This window comes from Typopeltis vanoorti, chromosome 8, assembly GCF_054136105.1.
Source record: "Typopeltis vanoorti isolate ZY-2024b chromosome 8, IOZ_Tvanoo_1.0, whole genome shotgun sequence".
NCBI classification, from domain to species: domain Eukaryota; kingdom Metazoa; phylum Arthropoda; class Arachnida; order Uropygi; family Thelyphonidae; genus Typopeltis; species Typopeltis vanoorti.
The window spans coordinates 135,847,431-135,869,558 of NC_143556.1; the positions used below are offsets into that span (position 1 = coordinate 135,847,431).

General features: G+C 38.2%; 1 protein-coding gene across 1 annotated transcript in view; it reads right to left on the minus strand.

The window, feature by feature from the left end:
- The window catches only part of LOC150104366 (suppressor of lurcher protein 1-like), a 178,296-nt gene that overhangs the window by 68,337 nt on the left and 87,831 nt on the right, over positions 1-22,128 (minus strand). The window contains exon 2 of the mRNA XM_090396944.1: positions 853-1,039. Coding sequence (XP_090253070.1) covers positions 853-1,039 — 187 coding nt within the window. The remainder of the gene's footprint in view (positions 1-852; positions 1,040-22,128) is intronic.

The window sequence follows — 22,128 nt, forward strand, 5'->3', positions numbered from 1 at the left end:
CGCTACGTTTGTAATGGTTCACTTTACCAGCTGGGAATAAATTAACTAGCATTAATAATACATGAGACAAAAAAAATAAGAGTTCATTTTTACGAAATATTCATGTTCATTGGAATGGAAATATTTCACTAAATTGCGCAAAAACACGCGAAAAGCGCGCCAATTAAACTTTACTGTAATAGCAATTTCTTGTCTATTCGTCAGATGGCAGCACAATACAGCCAATAACAATGGATTCTCCCGTCTTCACCAGTATATATATGGCTATTTTCATTATTATTATTTTTTTAATATACACTGCAATCAACGCCAGTTTATAGCACGACCGTTTACGAATATGATAACTATTATCAACTATTACCGACGACGACAAGCTTCTTACATCGCATATTCCACTGATGTATCAACACAATTTTCTGAAGTTAGGTATTCGCGTCTCCAGATGGTAAATAATTATAGAACAACTACTTAAAAAATTCTACTTCGTTGTTTCTAAATTAGGCAAGCGAAATTTGCATAAAATTAAACTAAATTTGAAATCAAAGTAATATTTAATGTCGATGATTTCACAATTTGGTAACCGAATCCTTTTTTTGCCAGTTGGGGAGGAGCGACTAGCCTGTGAAGGAAAGGGCGAATAACTAAATGTATATTAAAGATCATCTAAAAACTCTTGGGGGAGGAGGAATGCTTTTGAAGAATAGTAAAAAGGCGTGTTACAAAGCTTGACTGAAAGCATTGACATAAAATGGTTTTAATTCCAAAATGCAAACTTTTATTTTCTTGGCTGAACTAAGACGTATTCTTTCTTGATCTGATAAAGATATAAGAGTGAAAGCAAGTGATACTTACTCCTTTGGCGCATCAGGAGGAAGAAAGAGGTCGAAATCGGTGAAGAGAACTTGAACGCGCTCCGTTTCCTTCCCAATAAAGTGATAGGTGCAATAAACATTATCTGGATAAGGATCGGGATAATTAGGACTGCTGAAGGTGCCGTTCCTTGTTTGGCTACTAACGATCCACTGATCACAGCTGTTACCTACAGGAGGAGGAGGAGGAAACAAAGTCACAATTAAATATCAGGTAAACATAAACACACAATACCACGCACAACAGAACTCTGGTATCCAAAGCTAAGTAACCAGTTCAAAATTTCTAAAAGATTTAATGTACGACTATAAAATATGCGTCGAGGCAGATGATGAAATAGGAGAGATGATCAGAAGTAATCGGAATAGTATTTTATAGGGAAACTGCACACAGTCCGAGTGGTAAACGAAGTATGATATTTGTCAGTTTCATTTGACTCAAGAAAGAAGGTGTCCGCTTAGTGGCTTTGCGCTTCGCCACCATATGCCTGAGGAAGGAGTGTCCTAAGTTCGATTCCCATCAACGACCTGAGGAGCTTAAGGATCTTCCTCACCCATAGCCAAGTTAGCCGGTCTTGGGCGTGGACAGAAGGGTTTTTTCCGCCAGTTTATCTGGGGTTTTTCATCCCACAAGCAGGCAAACCGGCCCCGTGAACACACACAGATACATCAAGAATACTTCGAGGCATAAGAGTGACCATTCTATCCTCGTATTTCGGTTACGAAATCCAAGCATTCTTGGAAGGTTGTGGGCCTTAAAGGCCTGTTAAAGCCATTGGGATAGATAGAAAGAAAGTGACAGCTTGGCGTAGTCTTAAGCGAGCTGATTTTAACAGTTAGCATAACCGCCTCATCACAACGTGCGTCCAAGAAGTTTTCCTGCGAAGATCTTAACAAGCAAGATAGCCACAAGAAACGTATAAATGTTAAAACAAGCTTACCTCAAGTTTAAGAGGGGGAGGTCAAATGATAATGTCGATCGTATTCTTTGAATCGCAGAGTCTGGTTCATCGGGAATTCCTTTTTGGAGGTCGGCCATGAATGAGACTGTATATACAACTATTTCCTCAAGTGCTTTTGACAATTAATTTATTGGAAACGGCCTCAGAAATGACATTCCGGCACTGGTTCCTGATCCACGCTGCCGTACCCTGAGCGATCAATAATTTTTCGCCAAGCACAGGATTCGGTGGATCTCTGAGAATCCTTCCTCTTATTCAGACCGAAAAGCAGCTTAAAGGGCACTTCAATTGAGTAACCATCCAACGATGGCATAGATGGGTATAATCAGAAGGTTCACACACTGAGGGAATAAATTTAAAGTGCTTCAATTCCCGATTGAAGAAAGAGTCCTATTTTGGACGTTTTGATAAGTCCTCGTAAAATAGGTGATGACAGATTATTCTCTCTCTGTTTTTTTCATTTATGTTCGTTTATACATTTTAATTGCATACACGTGTATACGTGTACTTTGAGAGCATGGCAAGACAATTGGATTAACTAAGACCCATTTCTTAAGCAATTACAACTCATGTTAATGAACCAAGTTTATTGCCGTAAAAAAAAAAAAAAAGGAAACAAAATTGCACTTATGCAAATGACATTCGTTAATGGAATACAGTGTCGTCCTCCATTAATATCCATTCTTTCTTTCTTTTTATTATGTTTCTTTTTTTTTTTTTTTTGTTCTTGTGACTCCCATCAAAGAAAAGTTGCGAAAACCTACACTGCATTAGTGCCGTCACTAAGTTAAGTTTTTTTTATTCTTTTTATTTTTAAAATGAGTTGAAATACTTTAAGACATGTTGCCTTCTCCATCCTCGAAATTGCGAAAAGGAAATAAACAACACGAGCAGTTTTTAACATTCGAAACCTTCAGGTTTTTTTCTTTTTTCAACAGAAAGTCAGTCCATTTATCTTCCATGGTATTTTATTTAGGACAGTGGGCGAGAAAGTACGAGGCTACTGGTCTCTAAAGAGTAGTCCACGGACTGGCTTCAATCCGTGACCTTTGCAGTGTTTTATTAAGCATTTGATAGCAGGTTTAAAATGTCAACCCAATAATCAGTTTTCCAATTTGTTTAATTTAATATTTTTTTCTTCTCGGCTTAAGGGAATTGATTGCATTCTGCTATTCCGAGTTGCTTTGGTATTTTGTGTGTAGACTTCCACGAGCAGTTTCTTGACATCAAATCGTTTGCACCTGGATACTGCACCCCCCCTCCTCCAAAAAAATAAAACATATAAGATTTAATCAAAACGCATTATTCTTCGTGCATTAGAGGTGAGAGACTTCTTACAGTTTTTTTTTTTTTTTTTTTCGGGATGAAGGGTCAGAGATAAGCCATTGGAGAGAAGATTAAACTCAGAAAGTGCACACAGCCGAATAATTAGTTGGAGTGCAAAGACAAATTTCACAAAAGTGAATATAAAATGATCATCCCCGCTTCCACTACGCACATGGATGTATAAGAGGTGGCAAAAAGACCTTGTTTGGGGGAGGGAGGAAAGTTTCGTATGGTTTCGTTGGGATTCCAGCCAAAGCAGCTAAGGGTTATACAGCTACCGTATGATGCATGCTACCAGCGTGTATTTTCCTCCCAGTTTGCCTGCTTTGCGAAAGGGGAAAACCCTGTCGCTTCCTTCCGTACGAGACTGGTAACTCACCTTCACAGAGGCGGGAGGGGAAGAGGAGTTTAGATATAAATACCAAGGTTACATATCTCATATCATCTTCGCCTTATCATACCAGGCTTAATGGCGTGCCATGGCGAGGTAACCCGGAGTCATAAAATATAATAATAGAGTGATTATTCCTATTTGTATAATCTGATGAAGTGTGTTCTAAGGCCAGTTTATGCGTCTTCGAGATGACATCCCGAGTTTTGAGTGAAAATAACCTCCATCCCCGTATCAGACCGACTTCAGCTGTCAATTGCCGTTATCATATGAAAGGTTCTTCACGATCCAGAAGGACTTAGAGTCTAGCACTTCTCAAACGAACAGCGCCATCATTAAAGACTAAGCTGCAGAGGCTCCAAGGTTACACAATTTAAAGAGAGAGAGAGAGAGAAACGGAGGATGGATAATAAAGCGAAGAAATGCAACAGAAGAATTCAGTTTCAATCCAATAATCGGTGCAAAATGTAATTATTAATATGTGGTATTGCCGTGTGTATTTATGCTGTACTAGAAAATATTCTGAGTCTAGGGGATCTATGAAAACATTCAGTCCTTGACCCCCAAACACAAAGCTAAATAAAAATACTACTATCAGCACTGCAACAGTCCTCTGTTCACGGATGTAACTGTGGAATTGCAAAGTCATAATACGACAGAGAATATGATCTCTGAAAGGCTCGTATAATCTCCTTCCTTTTATTAGTTTAAGGTTCCACTGCCAGAGAGCACAGCATTGAACCATTAGGTCTCCGACGTTTGGGGGTAAAGAGTTAATGCTTCCAAATAGGATGTCCGGATCTGAAATCGAATATTTCATGTTTTTTTATTCGATCGTCAGACGTTTGCTCAAACAAGAATATTTAGCAACATTAAAACATTCTTGCACTGTTGTTACTACGTTAGAACACCGCAGAAGTATTCGGGTGGGTGGGTGGGGGGAGTAATGAGTGGAAATCGCAATGCACGTCAAACTGCAAATTTTCATTAAACGCATCGCAACATTTCCTCGAGATAAATTTAGGCACGAATCACCATCAGGAATTTTAGTGCCTAAAACGTCAGTTTTAACGAATTTACACGCTTTAACTGTAAATCTTTTAGAATTAATTAATCAGCCAACGAATCCTCTTATTTGAGAGCCTTCGGTAATATTTATGTCCGTTGTGCATGTTATCCTAACGTATTTTGAACAGGAATTCCTCGCTAGTGACTACAGCGTCTCCTAAGTAGAGAAATTATATCAAAGTTAATAACCTGCCAGCGATGTTCAAGTACGGCTGAATAAAGCGTTGCAGCAGGAATTTCGTTATAATCACTGAAGACACCGCACTAACTGTAGAAATGGTTTCAATATCACGCGAGGAAGCCTCTCTTAATAACCTTCCAAACCTAATTTGAATGTACGATCGCGTTTATGATCAGAGATTAGAAGTGGCTAACCAAAGTGTTCTGGAGACGAAATCTCTCAACACAGAATCGAGAATAATTCTCCAAACAAAAAAAGAAAAATGGAAGGAAAAATCAATTGAAACCAGAAACTTAACAGTTTATTTAAATTAAGTGGGTCATGCATAGATATTAATGTAAACTTTAGACAATAACATGTTCAATACTTTAAGCTGTCAATTAAAAAGATGTAGGAGGGAGGATCGTTAATGAGTGCCAAACGAAAACTTCTTACGTGGAATATTTCAGTTCCTTTTCATAAATCTTTTTTCTTTAGGCACATTCCACGTAGCACAGTCGCAAAGACTATGAGTCACGTGTTCTTTGGTTGGTAATATCTGAGTTCGAATCCTGTCTCGGACGTAAATAAACTCTACAAAGACTTTGAATTTTCAGTTAAAGACAGTTAATTGACTGCACAGAAAGTGGCGAGTGGACACAAAACAGCCTCACAGTCTTTACTGCTTCGGCTGTGATTACAACCACATCGATCCTTTTGAGGCAATTCGCCCAAACCAATTGACGTTACAGAGTGGAACACATCTGAGATGAAATCCCTACAAGCCCAATATATATTTAACATAAAATTAAAAAATTCAGCAACGAATGTTAAGACTATACGATCTGATCCTGTAGTGTGTTCGATTTATTCTGTAGCCTTACACGAATATTCTCATCGAGTTTCAAGATTGGCCCTTGGGAGATGGCGTAAAGCTTAATGTTGTTTATATTTTGAAAGGTGACCAGAAAAAGTTATCTTAATATCATGATTGTTGCGCAGACGTATAAATGATCGAAACACTATACAATTTCAGTATTTTTGATCAATGTCTTAATTCTTAAGACATGCGCATTTTTGTGATCTTCAGTATGTTTGATTTGTCTACTTAAAACGGCATTTAAAAAACCTGTAGAACGTAACAACCAGCAAAAAGAAAACGACCTCTCTGCTCCCAGAGTTGACTCGGATACAGGCGTGGGGGTGGGATGAAGCGGGATGCATCTCCTACTGCTACTGCCCATTCCGAAGAAGCGCAACATAATTCACTGGCGTTCGTACCATTAGAGGAGCTGAACACTTCCGTGCAGGCGATGCGTTCCTATGGGAGCGATAACTCTCGAATTCAGCTGCAGGCGTAGATGAGCTGTTTCACGACCGAATAAATTGCTCGTAGGAGTTGTATTCTTTCGCTTCTGGGTCACTACGGGATTATTTATGAGCCGGCAGAATTATTTTGATCAGTTTTCTCTCAACACACACAGGGGGCTGCCTGATGACTTTCGAATAGGACTGTGTATAACATATGAGTGCCATTCTGAAATATTTTCGACTCCCCCCCCCCCCTCCCTAAAAAAAATAAATAAATCCGTATGCATTTCCTGACAATAACCAATCACTGATTAAGAGAACATAAAGATGAGAGATGAGTTTCATTCTGTTTTTTCCCTTAATAATTAAACAGCAGAAATTAGAATCCAACTTTGCATGTGTCAAGCATGATGACGTCAGACTAAGAAACCTCTGCATACGTTATTCCATTACGCTAAGCGCTGTGACAGAACTTAAATCAGCCTTTTGGGCAGCATTCCACACCTTGAAGATAAACATCTTGTGTTGATTTTTAAAAGGGGTCAAAGGGGCTGGTTTTCTATTTCTCAGAAGAAAAATTCTCATCATGAGTTAAATATCATTACTGACCTCCTCGCAACTGCGGTACGGAGGTTCTATCTTGTCTAGAATGCAAAGAAGATTTAAAATCCCTTGTGCATATATAAAGAAACAAACACTGTGTGTGTGTGAGAGAGAGAGAGAGAGAGAGAGAAAGAGAGAGACTAATATGCATCTATTAAAGTCGCTATTAAGAGAAAAACTCTTTTTTTTTTCACTGATCGAATTTGAATATGAGACAATATTTAACGAAGCGACTAAACGAGTTGACTAAGGATGGCTTCGTATACACCGCGTAAGTCTAATGTATGTAGAGTGCTACCGACTCTACACCGTATCATTATAGACGCCATACAAAAACCAACAAAAATTGTTTACTGCAACCTGACGCTAGAAGCGAATCGTTTTCTTTTAATTTCAGCCTTATTAGCATCAAATGAATATGAAATAAAACAAAAATCAGAATAAAGCAGTTACACTGAATATTGAAACCTCATCACGAACGGAAAATTTTTAATAAGGGGAGCGGTTAAGGCCCAGCGACTACACGTTGAAGATATCTGTTCACATTTTCCTCAAATCAAAGGTTACTTTAAAGCAGTAACCATCTCCATTTATTCACTATTCACTAGCGATACTGATGTAAAGTTATCCACGACAGAGGAAATGCTTAGACTAGATTCGCAAACAGTGGCGGTCGGTGATTCATTTTTTCGTAATCAGTAACTAATTTGAAAGTTTATTTTTCACTTGGTTAGAGTATAATAAATTTAGTTTAATCCTTTATCCAAGTGTGAGCAAACAAAGTTTGCACCTGAAAGTATCTTCAGAACTGGGGTAAGGTGGTACAACACCAGGGCAACTCGTTGCAAAGGTGGAGCAAGCTACCAACAGTCCTATCTCTATCTCCCATATCTCAGTATCTCCTATAATGCAAAACACATCTCCTTGCGGATATGTCTAATGTTATGCATTAAGGGAAGGGCCACAACCCAGACTAGTTTCGACCTTTATTGAGGTCTCTTCAGTGGAAGCCAGGCCCAAGTGGAGATATCAGGCAGAAGCATTAGCAGGTCATCTCTACCTATAGGAGTTGCCAAACGGTGTGCCACCCTTTTTTAATAAATTACTCTGGATTTAGAGAAAGCTGTTGAAAGTTTATTTTTCACTTGGTTAGAGTATAATAAATTTAGTTTAATCCTTTATCCAAGTGTGAGCAAAGGAGTTTCCCGGTGTTGTACCACCTTACCCCAGTCCTGAAGATACTTTCAGGCGCAAAGTTTGTTTGCTCACACTTGGATAAAGGATTAAACTAAATTTATTATACAGTAACTAATTTATTAATTAGTAAAGTTACATATTCGAAAATATATAAATTTACATACTTCGAGAATTTTGAGACTCGCCGATATTCGTTTGCAGTTGTCACTGCATGTAACAAGTGAATCCGACACTGCTCAACGAGCAGTGTCGCTACAGATAAATTGTATGCTTTCACGCGTTATTTCTGTGAGATACGATACTTTTATTATTGGTGTGTGTTCGTGGTGAGGGTGAAATATTTTGTCAAAATATTTATCAGTAGCGACACTGCTCAGAGAGCAGTGTCGAATTCACTTGTTACGTGTAGTGACAAGTGCAAACGAATATCGTCGAGTCAAGCTGCAATTGGCCGAACGTGATAATTCTGACAGTGCGTTAGATTGCAGTGAATTTGTTTCGTAATCTAAAGCGTTGATCGAACAATTCCAATTATTAACTCTTCAGTCAATGTCGAAACATAAGCTGTAACCTTTAACATGTTGTATTGCATTTATATAATGTTGTAAGCATTGTTATTATTTATAAACACAAACAAAATTTAATTTTTTTATTTTTTCCTTGGGGTGCTGCAGTGTCGCAGTGCTTATGTACAAGCCACCACTGTTCGAAAAAGACCTACGATGTCCCTTTTCGGAAGTTCTACACAATTTGTTGCAATAGCAAACCCTGTACTTCGTGCAAGACTGTGTTTCGTTCAATGCGCAGTGCTTTAATTAAATAAATTATCATATAAACTGGTTATGACTTGGAGATGACAAATGATTATATTATTATTTTCTTTGTTAATAATAGACGCAACACAAACGTTCGTGTAAAATACTCGTGTATCCCCGACCCCTCGTTCTCTGTCTCTCTTTCTTTCCTCAAAAACATAAACCATGCAGGCAGAACACACATAAATCCCCTGTACTCGTTGTCCCCGGTCGTAGAACTAAATAATCACAACAACCCAAACCAAATAAAGGAATTAAATGTAAGCTAGATATGAGTGAGCAACAGAAAATTGAGTAAGCGATGTTCCTTCCCTCCCCCTAGACCATTTTTCTTTGCTCTGCACAGTTTACGTTTGCTGTCGATTCATTTGTAAATATGGAAAATAAGTGAAAGATGAGAATAAAAATGCGATAGCATTTCTACTTCTGCTCTATCTTCAACATTCCCACAAATATACAATGTTTATATTTTATTAAAAGATGAATAGATATACCGCTACTATACCTATTTAGGTGTTCAAATCCACACACACACACTGTACTCCCTCCTGAGCTGCTTTTCAGAGAATGTTTAATGAGATGCCATCTGCATGATAACTCGTAAAATCCAGTCATTTAAATATTCTGAAGTTTTCTCGTCTGAATGTTTATTTCTGATGTCTCAGCACGACGATGCCATTGCTGGAAGCTTATATTTAAATCAGCGCAGTATCGAAAGACTGGTTAACGACTTGTTTATCGGGCTCACATCGCGTTCTATAAAGAGCGAGCTGATTGCAAAACAACAATTTGATCGGCGCAGCAGCTTCTGTGTCAATACCAGCGGCTCCTTCCTGTGGCTGAAATCATCTCTTCTCGTTTACTGGTGTGGGGAATGATAAGGAGATAATTTACACGAGCTACCCTCAGGCGCGGAGATAAGTTCACTACTCAGGCTGCATTATGCACAACTCCATAAAGGAATAGGAATCATTAGCGCCGCGAACTTTTCTCAACAGAGACTTCAAGAGAAAACAGTTCTCATAAACAAAAATCTTTCCCAGAAGGCACATTTCAAAAGCAGTTGTCAATAAGCAAATGTTTATCTCTATTTCTCAATAGCGAATTACACAAATATAAACGTAAAGGAGCCCCTACGGAAAAGCACAAACATCAACACTAAACAAAATACGTAGTGGATGGTTTGAAATGAATGCCGATGCAGCTCAGGGCCACGAGACTGGTGCATGATGTCTGTCAACTGCATGCATTCACAGGTCGACTTCTTTGTTCCGTGGAAGAAAACACCACATCCGTCTCAGATGGTCATATATACTGTGCTTCTGTTGAAAAGGCAAAGGCATAGAAAAATGGCCTACGCCCTGTGAGGCGTAGGCCATTTTTTAGTACCCTAATGAGACGATCCGTTTGAGGCATCAAAAGAACGTCTGCAGCACTGAAATCATACTCTCCTCATAGCTCTAATTGCTTTGGCAAACAATCAATTTACTGTTGAATTAACAGCGATCGATTGTATATAAGCTGCATGCAAATTCATGTTTACAAGCTCGATCACAATTTGCTCGAAAACACATTCCTGTCCATGACTCAGTGCAGCTCTCCTAAAAGCACTCGGGACTCTGTCCAAGATAATGTTTCCCCCCGTGTTTCACACATGAGCACCTATTAGATTCCTTTTATTCGCCGTATGTACGAATGAACGGAGTTATTGAAATTTGGGATCGATATTTGCCGAATCATCTCGAGCGACGTTTCCATAGGGTCATTTTCAGGGGAAATATTTTGCTAAAATGTTGCGAAATAACACGAAGTAATAACTCTTTTCCGGTCGGTGGGAAATCTGAAATAGAGATCAGATCGCGATAATTTGTCATCTGAGTATTGATTATAATCAGATAATTTCGGTGACAAAATTAAAAAAAAGACTAAGTTCAGGTGCAGCGATAAATGAAGGGCGTACCTGATTTACGATTATCTATTTTTCAATAAAGGTTTAAAGTTGTCATTTGATGAGAGTAACGTAAATGAATATTACATAACTTCAAAGTATCTTTAATTTTGAAATTTTCGCATATCACTAAAAATATTTCATTCATTTTTTATAATAACATTTGGAAAATGACAAAACATACTGACATACAATAACGAGCCATTAGTTGTGCGAAAAAAATCGATAAAGAAATGTACATCTCTTCGGCTAATGAAGTTCGTGATATATATGTGACAAAAAAGCTACTAAAATCAAGTAAATTTAGCGATGAGCTTGTTCAACTACGCCATGGTGAGGAAAAGGGCGCTTTCGGTGCAAACATAGCCTTACTGTTCCGATAGTTAACGAATTGGTTGGCAAAGTTTGGTAGTGGTAGGCACAACTGCAGCGAATTTATATAGATTGGAAAAAACACACAAAATACAGCACCCACTCACGTCTCATACGTAAGTTATCCTAAAAATCCGTCCAGTGGTTTCGATCCTTTAAATAAATAAGATTACAGAGAAGACATTGGAAATATTGGATGGAACATGTTTATTAGTAAGGCATTAGCAGAATTTGAAGTAGATGTCCACGGAAGCGATCTTAAGATCATGGCGAGCACCTTAGCTTTTAAGTCCTTAGAGATTACAGCAAGCATGCCATGAAGGATCCAATAAGAGGTGCTGCTATTGAAACAAAATCCAAAAAATATTCTGAAGTTGATTCCTCACTATAGCTGTTCCTCATTATATAAGCTGAAATGCTTTAACAGAATTGCGATTCGCCGGGATCCTGGACTTATTCTGTACGAAAGGACCAACATCACAATACGTTTCAAACAAATATTAAAATCCAACCTTGAATGAATTGCAGCGCGTTGGTGAGAAATGTAACAGGAAAGTAGAAGGGTGGAGAACCGATCATAAATCCGTGCAGCAGACTCTTACTTTGAAATATTTAACAGTAAGATTTCCACAATAGCCACTAAACCGTCTCGTAGATAAAAAGCTTTCTTAGAATGATCAATTATACACGTCATCAGATAGCTTGTATAGCCAGACCAAAACCAATGCGAATAACAACAAAAATCCATACTTCGGATTCCCGAGATCATTAAATAGAAAGCAATGGGGAGAATTTGAAATTCATACCACAAGAGGGAGAGCTGAAACTGCTGCTCGAGGAAGTCTTAAATGTGGGCTCTGTATTGTAGGAAAAATGCCAATCCTCTTTCAGCATTCCTCCTGCCTGTAACGTGCTTTTATCAGGACAACTGCTAACACCACATCAGCAGCGATGCCTGTCACTGATACTGTTAACAGGATTTATTTTTTTATAAAAAAAAAAAGTAGGAAGCGCCTCTAACTCTCGGAGAAGCGATCATGAAAGAAAGGAACTGCATCCAGTTTGTAAGTAGCATGTCAGTTCACCTGCTACTCCCTCCCGCAAAGGAACGGGAATGCAGCTTTCCCCCGCCCCCCGCTCCACACCAGGATCGGTAGAGATAGCCTCGGGCTGTGTTTGCAGTCTGTAACTCTGTGACTTCCTTGCGTCTTCCGTCATGTTTCTTCGGAGAAAAATCGACCTTTTTTTCGTAGCATTCTTTAGCCTGACTCTTAAAGGAAGCGAAGTACTCGATAAGACAAGAGACTTCTACATTATCGATTAGATGGGAGTCGGAGAGTATCGACTCATCGGTTTCGACGCCTGCTGTCCGAATAAATCATGCCTTCTGCACCCACAAAAAAGGGAGGAGGGGGAAAATCGAATGCTTTTGATAAGTGTGGTATCAAAAGTGTGGTATGCATGAAAAAAAAAAGAGGCTGGTAATAAGTATAAAAGAGAACTTTTCGATCTACAACTAATCTCCCTTAAAGACTCTCAGTAAAGAAGAAAATAAAAGTTAAAGGGAGATTTACTGAAAATCGTTTCCCGCCAACGGCATAAGCGGAATTCAGAAAACCCCCATGGAGGAACTGAATATTCGGTAGTTTGGGTTTTAGCCCTCAGGCTGGGAAAATAATCACCAGAGAATAGATTTTTTAGATGCACAGCGAGACTTGCAGATTTCTGTGATCTCAGAACTCGTTGTAACATTTGAACAGAATTAAATATTTACTTCCTTTTAAATTCATTCACGTGCTTTAAAAACAACCAAAAAGCGATCATTATCTTCAATTATTGATCCACCATAATATTAATTATAAATCACATATATTATTTATAGTTAGTACACTAATCAGTCGTTCTTCGTTCAAGTTATTCAGAAATGGACACCAATTAAACTAATGAATGAAATCAAGAGCAAAAAACCCTCGAAATTCGTCAAAAAGAAAGTTCAAATTTTTAGTGAAATTAAACAGCTTCATTAATTAACAGTACGAAAAAATTTTCTAACTTTTTATTCTCGAAACGAACGCCTATAAAAGTAAAACTGCTCGTTAACTTCATTACAAATAAGATATCGACCAGACTTCGATTAAATATAGATCAAACGGATTACTTTTTGTTTCTCGCCTGAAGGATTACAGAAAACACCATGGACTTTAAAAATTGTAAGGCGAATTTAGAGTTTTGTTTTAGAACATCTCCCATTTTAAGTTCTGCTGTAATACGCTGATTTGCTTTTCTTTAATTAGGTCATAATTAGTCCCACAACAGACAGGATTCTCGGAAAATAGTTGCAGTCTAAGCTAATATCATTCGAGAAGATAGAACAAGATCTTACACGGCAGCAAGGTTGATATTCTTTAACCATGCTCTGTAGCAAACGGCCTCCTGACATTTACTTCTTGCATAACCAATTCCTCCGAGTACTTGGAAATCGCGCTACTCTAAACATCCCCAACACTAACAACATACACTAGGAACGTGCCAAATTATTTGGCGAAAGTGTAAACTAATATTATCTTTTCCCGGTCTCTTGAGAGGTCATTAGTTGAGGGGCCTGTCCTTGTTTTGTCCTAGAATCTTCTCGGAAGCATTCTCCAAGAAAGGAAGGAGCGATGCTGGAATAAACCGACCATCTTGCACGTCTTCACCGCGAAGTGCATCATTAGGAAATGATGTCGTGGCGAAATTCCTGTTGATAAATCTTCGGACTCGCACAGCGAACATAAACTCCTCGTCACGCCTCGTGCAAATTAAACTCACGATGGTTACTGTACCAGAAACTGCTTTTGTATAAGAACAACCTTCTACATGTGTATGCGTGTACTGCACGCCTTTTATATTCCAGTGCCAACTTCGCAATTAAATTTCAGAAAGTACATTAACCTATTTTCTAGGCCGAGGTTTCCCATTTGGACAAACTTCACAAAAAGTAAATAAATAAATAAGTAGAGTTGTGAGTCCTGTGAAAGAGAACGGGTTCAAAGAATTATTTTCAGCCAAACACAACGTAATCAGGATTACACGCAGTTTTCAGTTTTTCTGATATTTATTTTTGAAATTAAATATCTATTGATATTTAATTTATTTTGTATTCTTAATTTAATATTCATTTTTGAATTTTGAATTTTGGAAACAACGAAAGATATTGCTAAATTAGTTATCTTTATCTTTCTTTTATTTTTTTTTTCATTTACATTTTGTCTACTGCAGACATAGACAAAGAAAGAAAGACAAAGAAATTAGAAAAGAAAAAATGATATAGCAAACATTACATGGGAAGTGAATTTCATTGCGCACTGTGAATCATCGCCTCGCTTACTGGAGGCCTGAAAAAAGTTCCCGGATTATGAAAATATAAACAAAAATACGGAATTAATATATAAAATTAATAAAAAAATAAAATAGAACGTTAGTTCCACCCACTGTAAGTATCGGTTCCATAGGGGAGTCAGATTTTAAAAACAATATTGCGATATTAGTTCAAAACCGCATCAAACAGACATCCCAGGTAATAAATCACCTTGCAGGCTAAATTAGCCTCCAATTGATAGGTTAAAATACAGCCCACAGTCTTCCCAAACTGGTTCGCAAATTAATACTCCAAACAGACAAACAAACAGTCCCCATTTTATATGAAATTCAAACCCTGACGCGAATAACTCAGCGAATTAGCATACCATTCGATGGTGAAAGAACTGAAGGACGTAGAAATGATAAATTGAATGATTACATTCTCCAGCTTCGTAATTGTCTAGACGGAATTCAAAGCTAGGATTTATGCAGTACTTCTCAGCCCAGTTGCTGTCCTCTGCAATGAAATATTCTCCAATAAATAAATTTTCGCCAAAGCAGTACGTGATCGTCCCTTTGTGACGATCTTCGTTAATTAGCGGAGATTTCCCAAACAAAAAAGAAGAGATGTCATTTTTATCTTCATTATGATGCACGTTCATCCAGTTGTACTTGCGGAGAGGGAGCTGGAAAAATGCATAACGAGGTAGTTTGTTGATCCGCAAAATAAACTTTGACATCATCGTCTGCTGCAGATAAGGTTGTGTCGCTAAGCCCCAGTGCAAACATTAAGGCAAAGCGATGATGCCGTGCGAACGACAAATGTAATAAAAAGTCAAGATGCTCTTCGATACCAGAACAGAAACTTCGCTCTCCCTCGCAATATTTGGCAGGGTAAAGTTACCGTCGTCCCATCATCGCAGCAGTAATCTCTCCGACACGCGACACGACACAGCCCATTGATTGTTCCGCAGCTCATCTCTCATCTCCGTCACAAACAGGCGAGGTGGGGGGAGGGGGATGGATATGGAGATGAGAGAGAGCAAGCAAATGAGGTATGAAAAAGAGTCGGGAACATCATTAGTTGCGCCGTTTCTAGGCAGCTACTTTTCAGTTTATTTAAGCCAATTATTCCCACCCACTACGCACAGACAATGGATTACAGCTCTAATTGGCGTCTCATTTACCATTTCCCCAGGGCGCTCACCTTACATCGAGGATCGTCATCTGCATCTTAGCGACGGACTGAGAGAACAGAGAAAGAAAGAAAATGCGTTTGCCTCGATTCTGAAATTAAGATTCAACGACAACAAAAGGAGATAGAATTTTGAAATATTCTTTTAAATTAGTACTTAACAACCACTGAAAAATGTCTTGAACTGGATAAGCTCGAACGATGAGAAAACTGCAAAAAAGTATGCAGTATTATCTATTTTCTTCATGTGTATTTTTATTTATTTTTCCGATGCCTTACAACTCAGAGAACCAGACAATGGACATAGTAGCAAGTGGAGATGCTATCACCTTCATAGTCGAACTACTGAACTGGTTGACGAATAAGTCGTTGAAATTGGGTGAATAATACGACTTGTAAGCATCTGGGAAGGAGGAGGAGAGTAATTTAAAAAGAGGTGGAAGAAAACCCATTTTGGAGTGTTTAGCAATTTTCAAATTACTGTAATTCTTTCACTATAGTACTCCCCCCCCCCTTAAATTCAGCAAGCTGTATCAGTTGGATGCTTGGGTTCGAGGGCGCCATCGATTTCGGAATTATTAGCAATCGTCGAAATTAGCACATCGACAATGCTCAAGTAAAATCGATCAAATTGGACCTGATGATCATTGTAATAAGAGCAATCAATGACTTGGGCGAAGAGTCGCTGTCGTCTTTCTTGAATGGAAGCATTTCAACTGAAGTGACAAATACAACCAAATTGAACGATGATATCAGGAATTTCGATGGAAATGTCGCCATCTCAGAATTATGAATTATTTTCGGAAGGTTTGGGCTACTTAGGAATGGGATGACAGACGAACAACAACATGACGGTTAGCAATTCTTACTTTTTCTGTATCTTTGTGTCAGAAATATTTCAAAACCACCAACTTTCTTCCTACGCTTACGCCTGGACCCACGCTTTACCGTGCAGGTATTCGTAACCAATTTCGACGGAACAGAATGATTAATCCTCATTTCAGTAGTGTCGTGTGTTCTTCTGTCCAGTTCGCCTTTTTGAGGAACAAAAAACCCAAGTCCCCCAGAGGAAAAAATCCTCCACTTCCCAATGAGACCACTAACTCACCATTTGATTGAAAACACCTGATTGATTACACGTGTCATAGACGGAATTCGAACCTGGGTCTTTCCAAACAGAGGTCTCGTCTATACGGAGGCTCTACACCGATTCAAATAACGCTTATTTAAGACGATATCACAGACCATTCATTATATCTTAGAATGGCGAGCAAGTTCTCCTTATTAGATTAGACGCTGCTTTAAGAATGAAATACCTTTAAGAATTAAAGAATCGGAAATTATTCTGCATTTCAGGCGATAATTATCACATTAAATTTGTTCTATCCAACTTCGCGCAAATTATTTTATTGCGGCGTTGGAAATAGCTCGTGCAATAAATGTAAGTGGACTAATGGACGAATAGCGAATATTGCTGTTGCTAATCTTCGACGGAATTTGTTTAATTAAAGCCGAGTGCTGGTATGTCTGCAGAAAGGAAAAACAAAAGTATTAATACCGTCACCTCTCCAGTGAGCACATTGGTGCTATAAAATGGCTTAATTGTTATATGTCATTCGTTGTTTACCAATTAGAATTCTTCAAATAAGTTCTGAGGGGGTTATGAAACCAAGCTTAACGCTATCTTTCAACTCGGGCGATGTTACTAATCAATTCCCTATGCCAGTTCCAAGACGTCTGCTCTTTTAACCCTCCCAAGTTGAGGAAGGGTGAAATAACTCGTACAAACTAAGACACCCTTATTGTTATACAAAAAAAATTCATAGAAAATCTTTCACTTGTTAATATTAGAAGATCCAGTGGCATGAGAAGTCGTATTGCAAATGGATTTTTCAAATTGAAATATTATCTAATAAATCCCCAAAATGCTGCACTTCAAATTATAGAACAAACGTAATTTGCTATGTAGGTCCTACTCCGTTAAGCTGAAACGGATAGAAATCATACAAACCAGAGTCTGCGATGTTCAGCCTCTTAAGAAAATGGGAAATCCTTCGTCTTCGTGACACAACACAGCCTCTTTATCAAACATTAAAAATAATTACTGAAAAATGCAAAACAAATGAAAATATTTACGTTTCTTATAAATACAACAGAATCTTGCAAAAATTATGTGGAATCCAAATTTGTCTCAAATACTGTATACCGATGAAAGTTCAATTGTCACACAAGTATAAAGACAAGACTGCACGCTCGCTGATTACCATTCCGTACACCTTTAGGGAAATGGAGTAAGATTTAGGGTTAACCTTGCTTCCAGATGAATGAGCAAATGATGGGAGTTAAACGCTTTTCAAACACTGTAATCCTTTCGCGTCCGTTTAACATGGTCTACATCACTGTCTTCTTTTTTAAAAATACATATTTTCTATGCAGGTCTGGTCTTGTCTGGGATGCTTAGTAATGTTGAAATCGCATGAATCAGTAGTCAAAGTTAGTCAATATGGCAGCCTATGACAACAAAGGATAAAAGGGTGTTGAATTAAGAGTTGAGTGTTCCTGCAGCCGATCAGGAGACGAGGGCATCCACAACCAGAGAAAATTCTGCCAAACACAGTTACTCCCTGAACTGCACGATCTCCATTTCGGAGGAGGGAATGCCCACTTACGACGTGGAAATGATGACCACACTTTTGAAATAAAAACTCTTGTGGAGATGTCCGGAAAAATGAACACTGAATGTTACAACCACATCGAATCCTACTATTGATGTGGATTTTGTGAATATCTCTTGGGTCTTGTCTTGTCCTTAAGCATTTCACGAACCAGTGAGGTTCTTTAGCTGTGGACTCCGCGACCGTCTCGAGGGTAGAGTGGTTGGCCCTATGCCTGTAGCTGCGTGTGTTCAGGGGGTCGGTTTGCCTCTTGTGGGGGACGAAAAAGCCCAGTTTCCGGTGGGAAAAAACCCTACTTTCGTATGAGACCGGCAAACGCACTTTTAGTCACAAGAGACCAGATAGAGGTTTCTCACGTCATGGACGTGAATCAAACCCAGGTCTTTACGACCAAAGGGCTTCGTCTATACCGACTGACCTGCGCAACCTCTGAATGTCTCTTAGGTAGCAGATGAATATCATCGCCAGGCGTTGTGCATATTGGCTGACTGGTACGGCTTAAAAATATACCATACTTGGTCTATACAGTAAGCTTTCTGGATTATCTAACCTTAATCCCTGCTCAGAGTATTAATATATCAGAGCACAACAAAACTGATGTGCTATAGGTTTACAACCTTTCGTTGTAAAAAAAAGTGAAAATATCGATGTATATCATTCCACAATTTTTGACAAAGTCTAAGGAAAGCAGTGTTTTGAATTACGGCAGAAGTAACTAAGAATAAGAAATTAAGGCTAAGTAACTAAAAACAGACTCAGACTAAGTACTAAAAGACTAAGAAATTAAGGCTAAGCAGCTGATTCTTTTTAGATGTTCTTCTGGTTTGTTTCGCTGGATGACAAACCCGAGTTTTCAGGAGGAAAATCCTTGCCATCTACGCAGGTATGACGAAATGGGAGTGTAAAGGTTAGACTAGCTAAAATAATAATTCAGTCTACACCCTTGAAATGGCCTTTGTTAGAACGTCGTTTAATGACGATACGAACACATTCAAACTCACTGTAGGAAAAAGCAGGATATTTGCTTGAGAAATAAATAAAAAAGATCTGCGTTAATTAGCATTTTTTTGGGGGAGGAAGTCTACCTTGGTTAAATAAAAAATTAATAGACACAATTCACTTTAGTAATTTTATCGACTCCAGAATGGTAAAATGTACAACTCTTGGTATTATTTCAAATCTTTGTTTTTCTGAATACTTGTGAAATCAATCCCACAAGATTCTCAGTGTAGTCTGAGAAGAACGTGTTCGATTGCCCCTGCAGCCCAGTATGCACCACTTATTTGATTCATCAAGTGGAAATAAACGTCTAAGTAATACTTTTTAGAAGATCAGAAAAGTAGATAATCACTTGAGGCGATGGTCTGATTGAATAGCGGACGAGCAAGAATTTCCGTTTAAGTTATCGAAAACTGTTTCAAGAGTTGCAAAGCTGAATGAGGTCAAGTATTGGTGATGCAAAAGAACATCTTTTAACAGTCCAGCAATGAGATTTCAGTTGCTTTTCAGATCTTCCCCTCATTATATAAACAGCGAGTGCTTTTTTTTTTATTATTTCTCACCGCAAAAATTAGATGATAACACGTCGTTCTCAGTCATAAAATTGGGAAGAGAAGTTCAAATGTGCGATACACAGTAAGTAATGACAACTGATCATTATCTCTTGTATGGTAGATACATTACAACGTACATATGAAATACTGTACTCTTTATTTATCATTTAAAGGCAATGTAAATACGTTTTTTTCTCATTTCATAGCACCTCCACGGAGTCGCAGAACTCATCAAGTGCGAAACTGCGCTTTTGTCTGTTAATTGGGTGTGTTCAAAAAACTGTTTTAACAAAGAAAACATGAGCTTCCAAGAATGCATTCAATCCAGGATTGAATTAAACAAATTAAAAGTGCATGCAATCGTTGGAATACGCATTTGCCCAGCTCTCTGTCGCCACCCACCGCTGTCGAGTTTCGTCGATGGAATGAAGCGTAAGGAGCTTAGCGAATCACATCTTTAAAAGAGGGGTGGAGGAGAAAGGGTATGATGTGAACTGTCCCTGAACTGCCATTCTACAAGAAACTCAAGCACTCGTAGACGGTTTCAATTCGTTGGCGGCCAACAGCGACGGGATTGCTTTCTTTCGCATACATAAATCTGTGTGGAATCTGAGCATAGCAGGCATCTAATACGAATGACGCTGTTAACGCCGTATTCATTAAATATACAGCATTCTGTTAATGGACGTGCACTTGTTATTCATATCAGGAACCAACCGAAGTGCCCTTCTACACATGTAATTACTGCTGAACAGCTTCCGACTCTGCTCACACAACACAAGGTGCACGCTGTCCAGCAAAGAACCACGACAGCGCTCTAAATTTAAATTCCAAATACTCCAAATTCACGAAGCGCATAGTCGTGTCTTCATATGAGCAACAGTATCTGCTCGACGATGAGGGCGGATTTAAATACGCATCCCGCGTTTCTATCGCTTACGTGTATCTCAGGATCGTTCCCTTGCAGCAGTATTTATTCACCTTTGGCATTACTGTAATCACCGCTGCTATTCGCTCGGGGAATCCGTTAAATTATGCGCACACTTAAATCTTCATCCAATCTTAGAATTATATTTTGGGTATGATACCAGCTGTTCTGTTAAACTGTTTTTTTTTTTTAATGGTTTAATGAAGCCAAATGAAAGAATAGTAATAATAGCATAAGTTGCTTTTTTAAAAAAAATAGATAAATCGGAGATATTTTTTGTTTTTGAAAGGAACTTACTTTTAGTACCGCTTATTTTATTTAGTTTATTTTTACAGTATTCTCTTGTCCTTATATTTTCGCCGATTTACTGTGTGTACGCGACATGTTATTCGCCACGTATAGACAACATCTGTGGAATTTTATTATTTGATCTCAAAAAAATCATCTCTATTTTGGAGTATTTCGTTTTTATTTTTAACTGCCGAAATGCACACAAAACTAGCAATAAATAGTATCATTCGTCAGCTTAATCCATTTTGCCAGTGTACATTTACTTGCTACTTCGCGCTGTATGTAGCTCTCGTTGCATTTTTTTAAACTTGAATTGATTTGTGGACAGTTTTTGACAAACGTGTCATGCATTTTTATTATGCCTTTCAACGCTTGATTTCATAATTCCTGAAAACGTTTCCGCTTCAAATAATGCAAAAACCACCCGAATATGATATACATACATGCGATTCCCATTCATTTCAAAATTCACGATGTACATATTTTGATGAGATAGGAGAACGTGCTTTGAATGCCTTACTCAGATTTAATTTGATTGAACACGAAGTGAGTTTATAACAAAACGAACTAAATTTTCATCGGCTGCATAAGAATAATTTCAAAATGTTAAATTTTATAGATTTAAGAAATTAGGACACTAAATTGCAAAAAAGTAATTCGGATTACATTGTTGGTTCTGCGTGAATATTTAAATTAGAGTGCGGTTAACTTGAACTACGACGAGACGCCTTAGGCCATGAAGCGACTGAATGTTGACTTGAGTTTTCGAGTTAGCCTGTTTTATATATATATAATAAAAAATCAGTTTTCAGAAGGAAACTTCTTCGGCTCCGTATAAGACTAACTATCCTACGGTTCAAGTTAATAAAATGTCCTTTGCATCGTACATACTTAAATTAGGCAGTAAAATTCCTGATGGTATCCTTAGTTCTTGGCGAGAATGCGGCAATTAAAAAAAAAAAGCAAACAAAGAGTAGAAACGCAACAAAGCAAGAAAACTGTTTGGCTTTCGAATTTCTCAGTTGGATGAATTTCAATTGGTAAGAATTTTTCCCCCTTCGAGGAGAGCCAGGAAGGCTGTTTTTGCACTTGCGAAACGGAGAGAGAAGATAACATTAAAAGCCG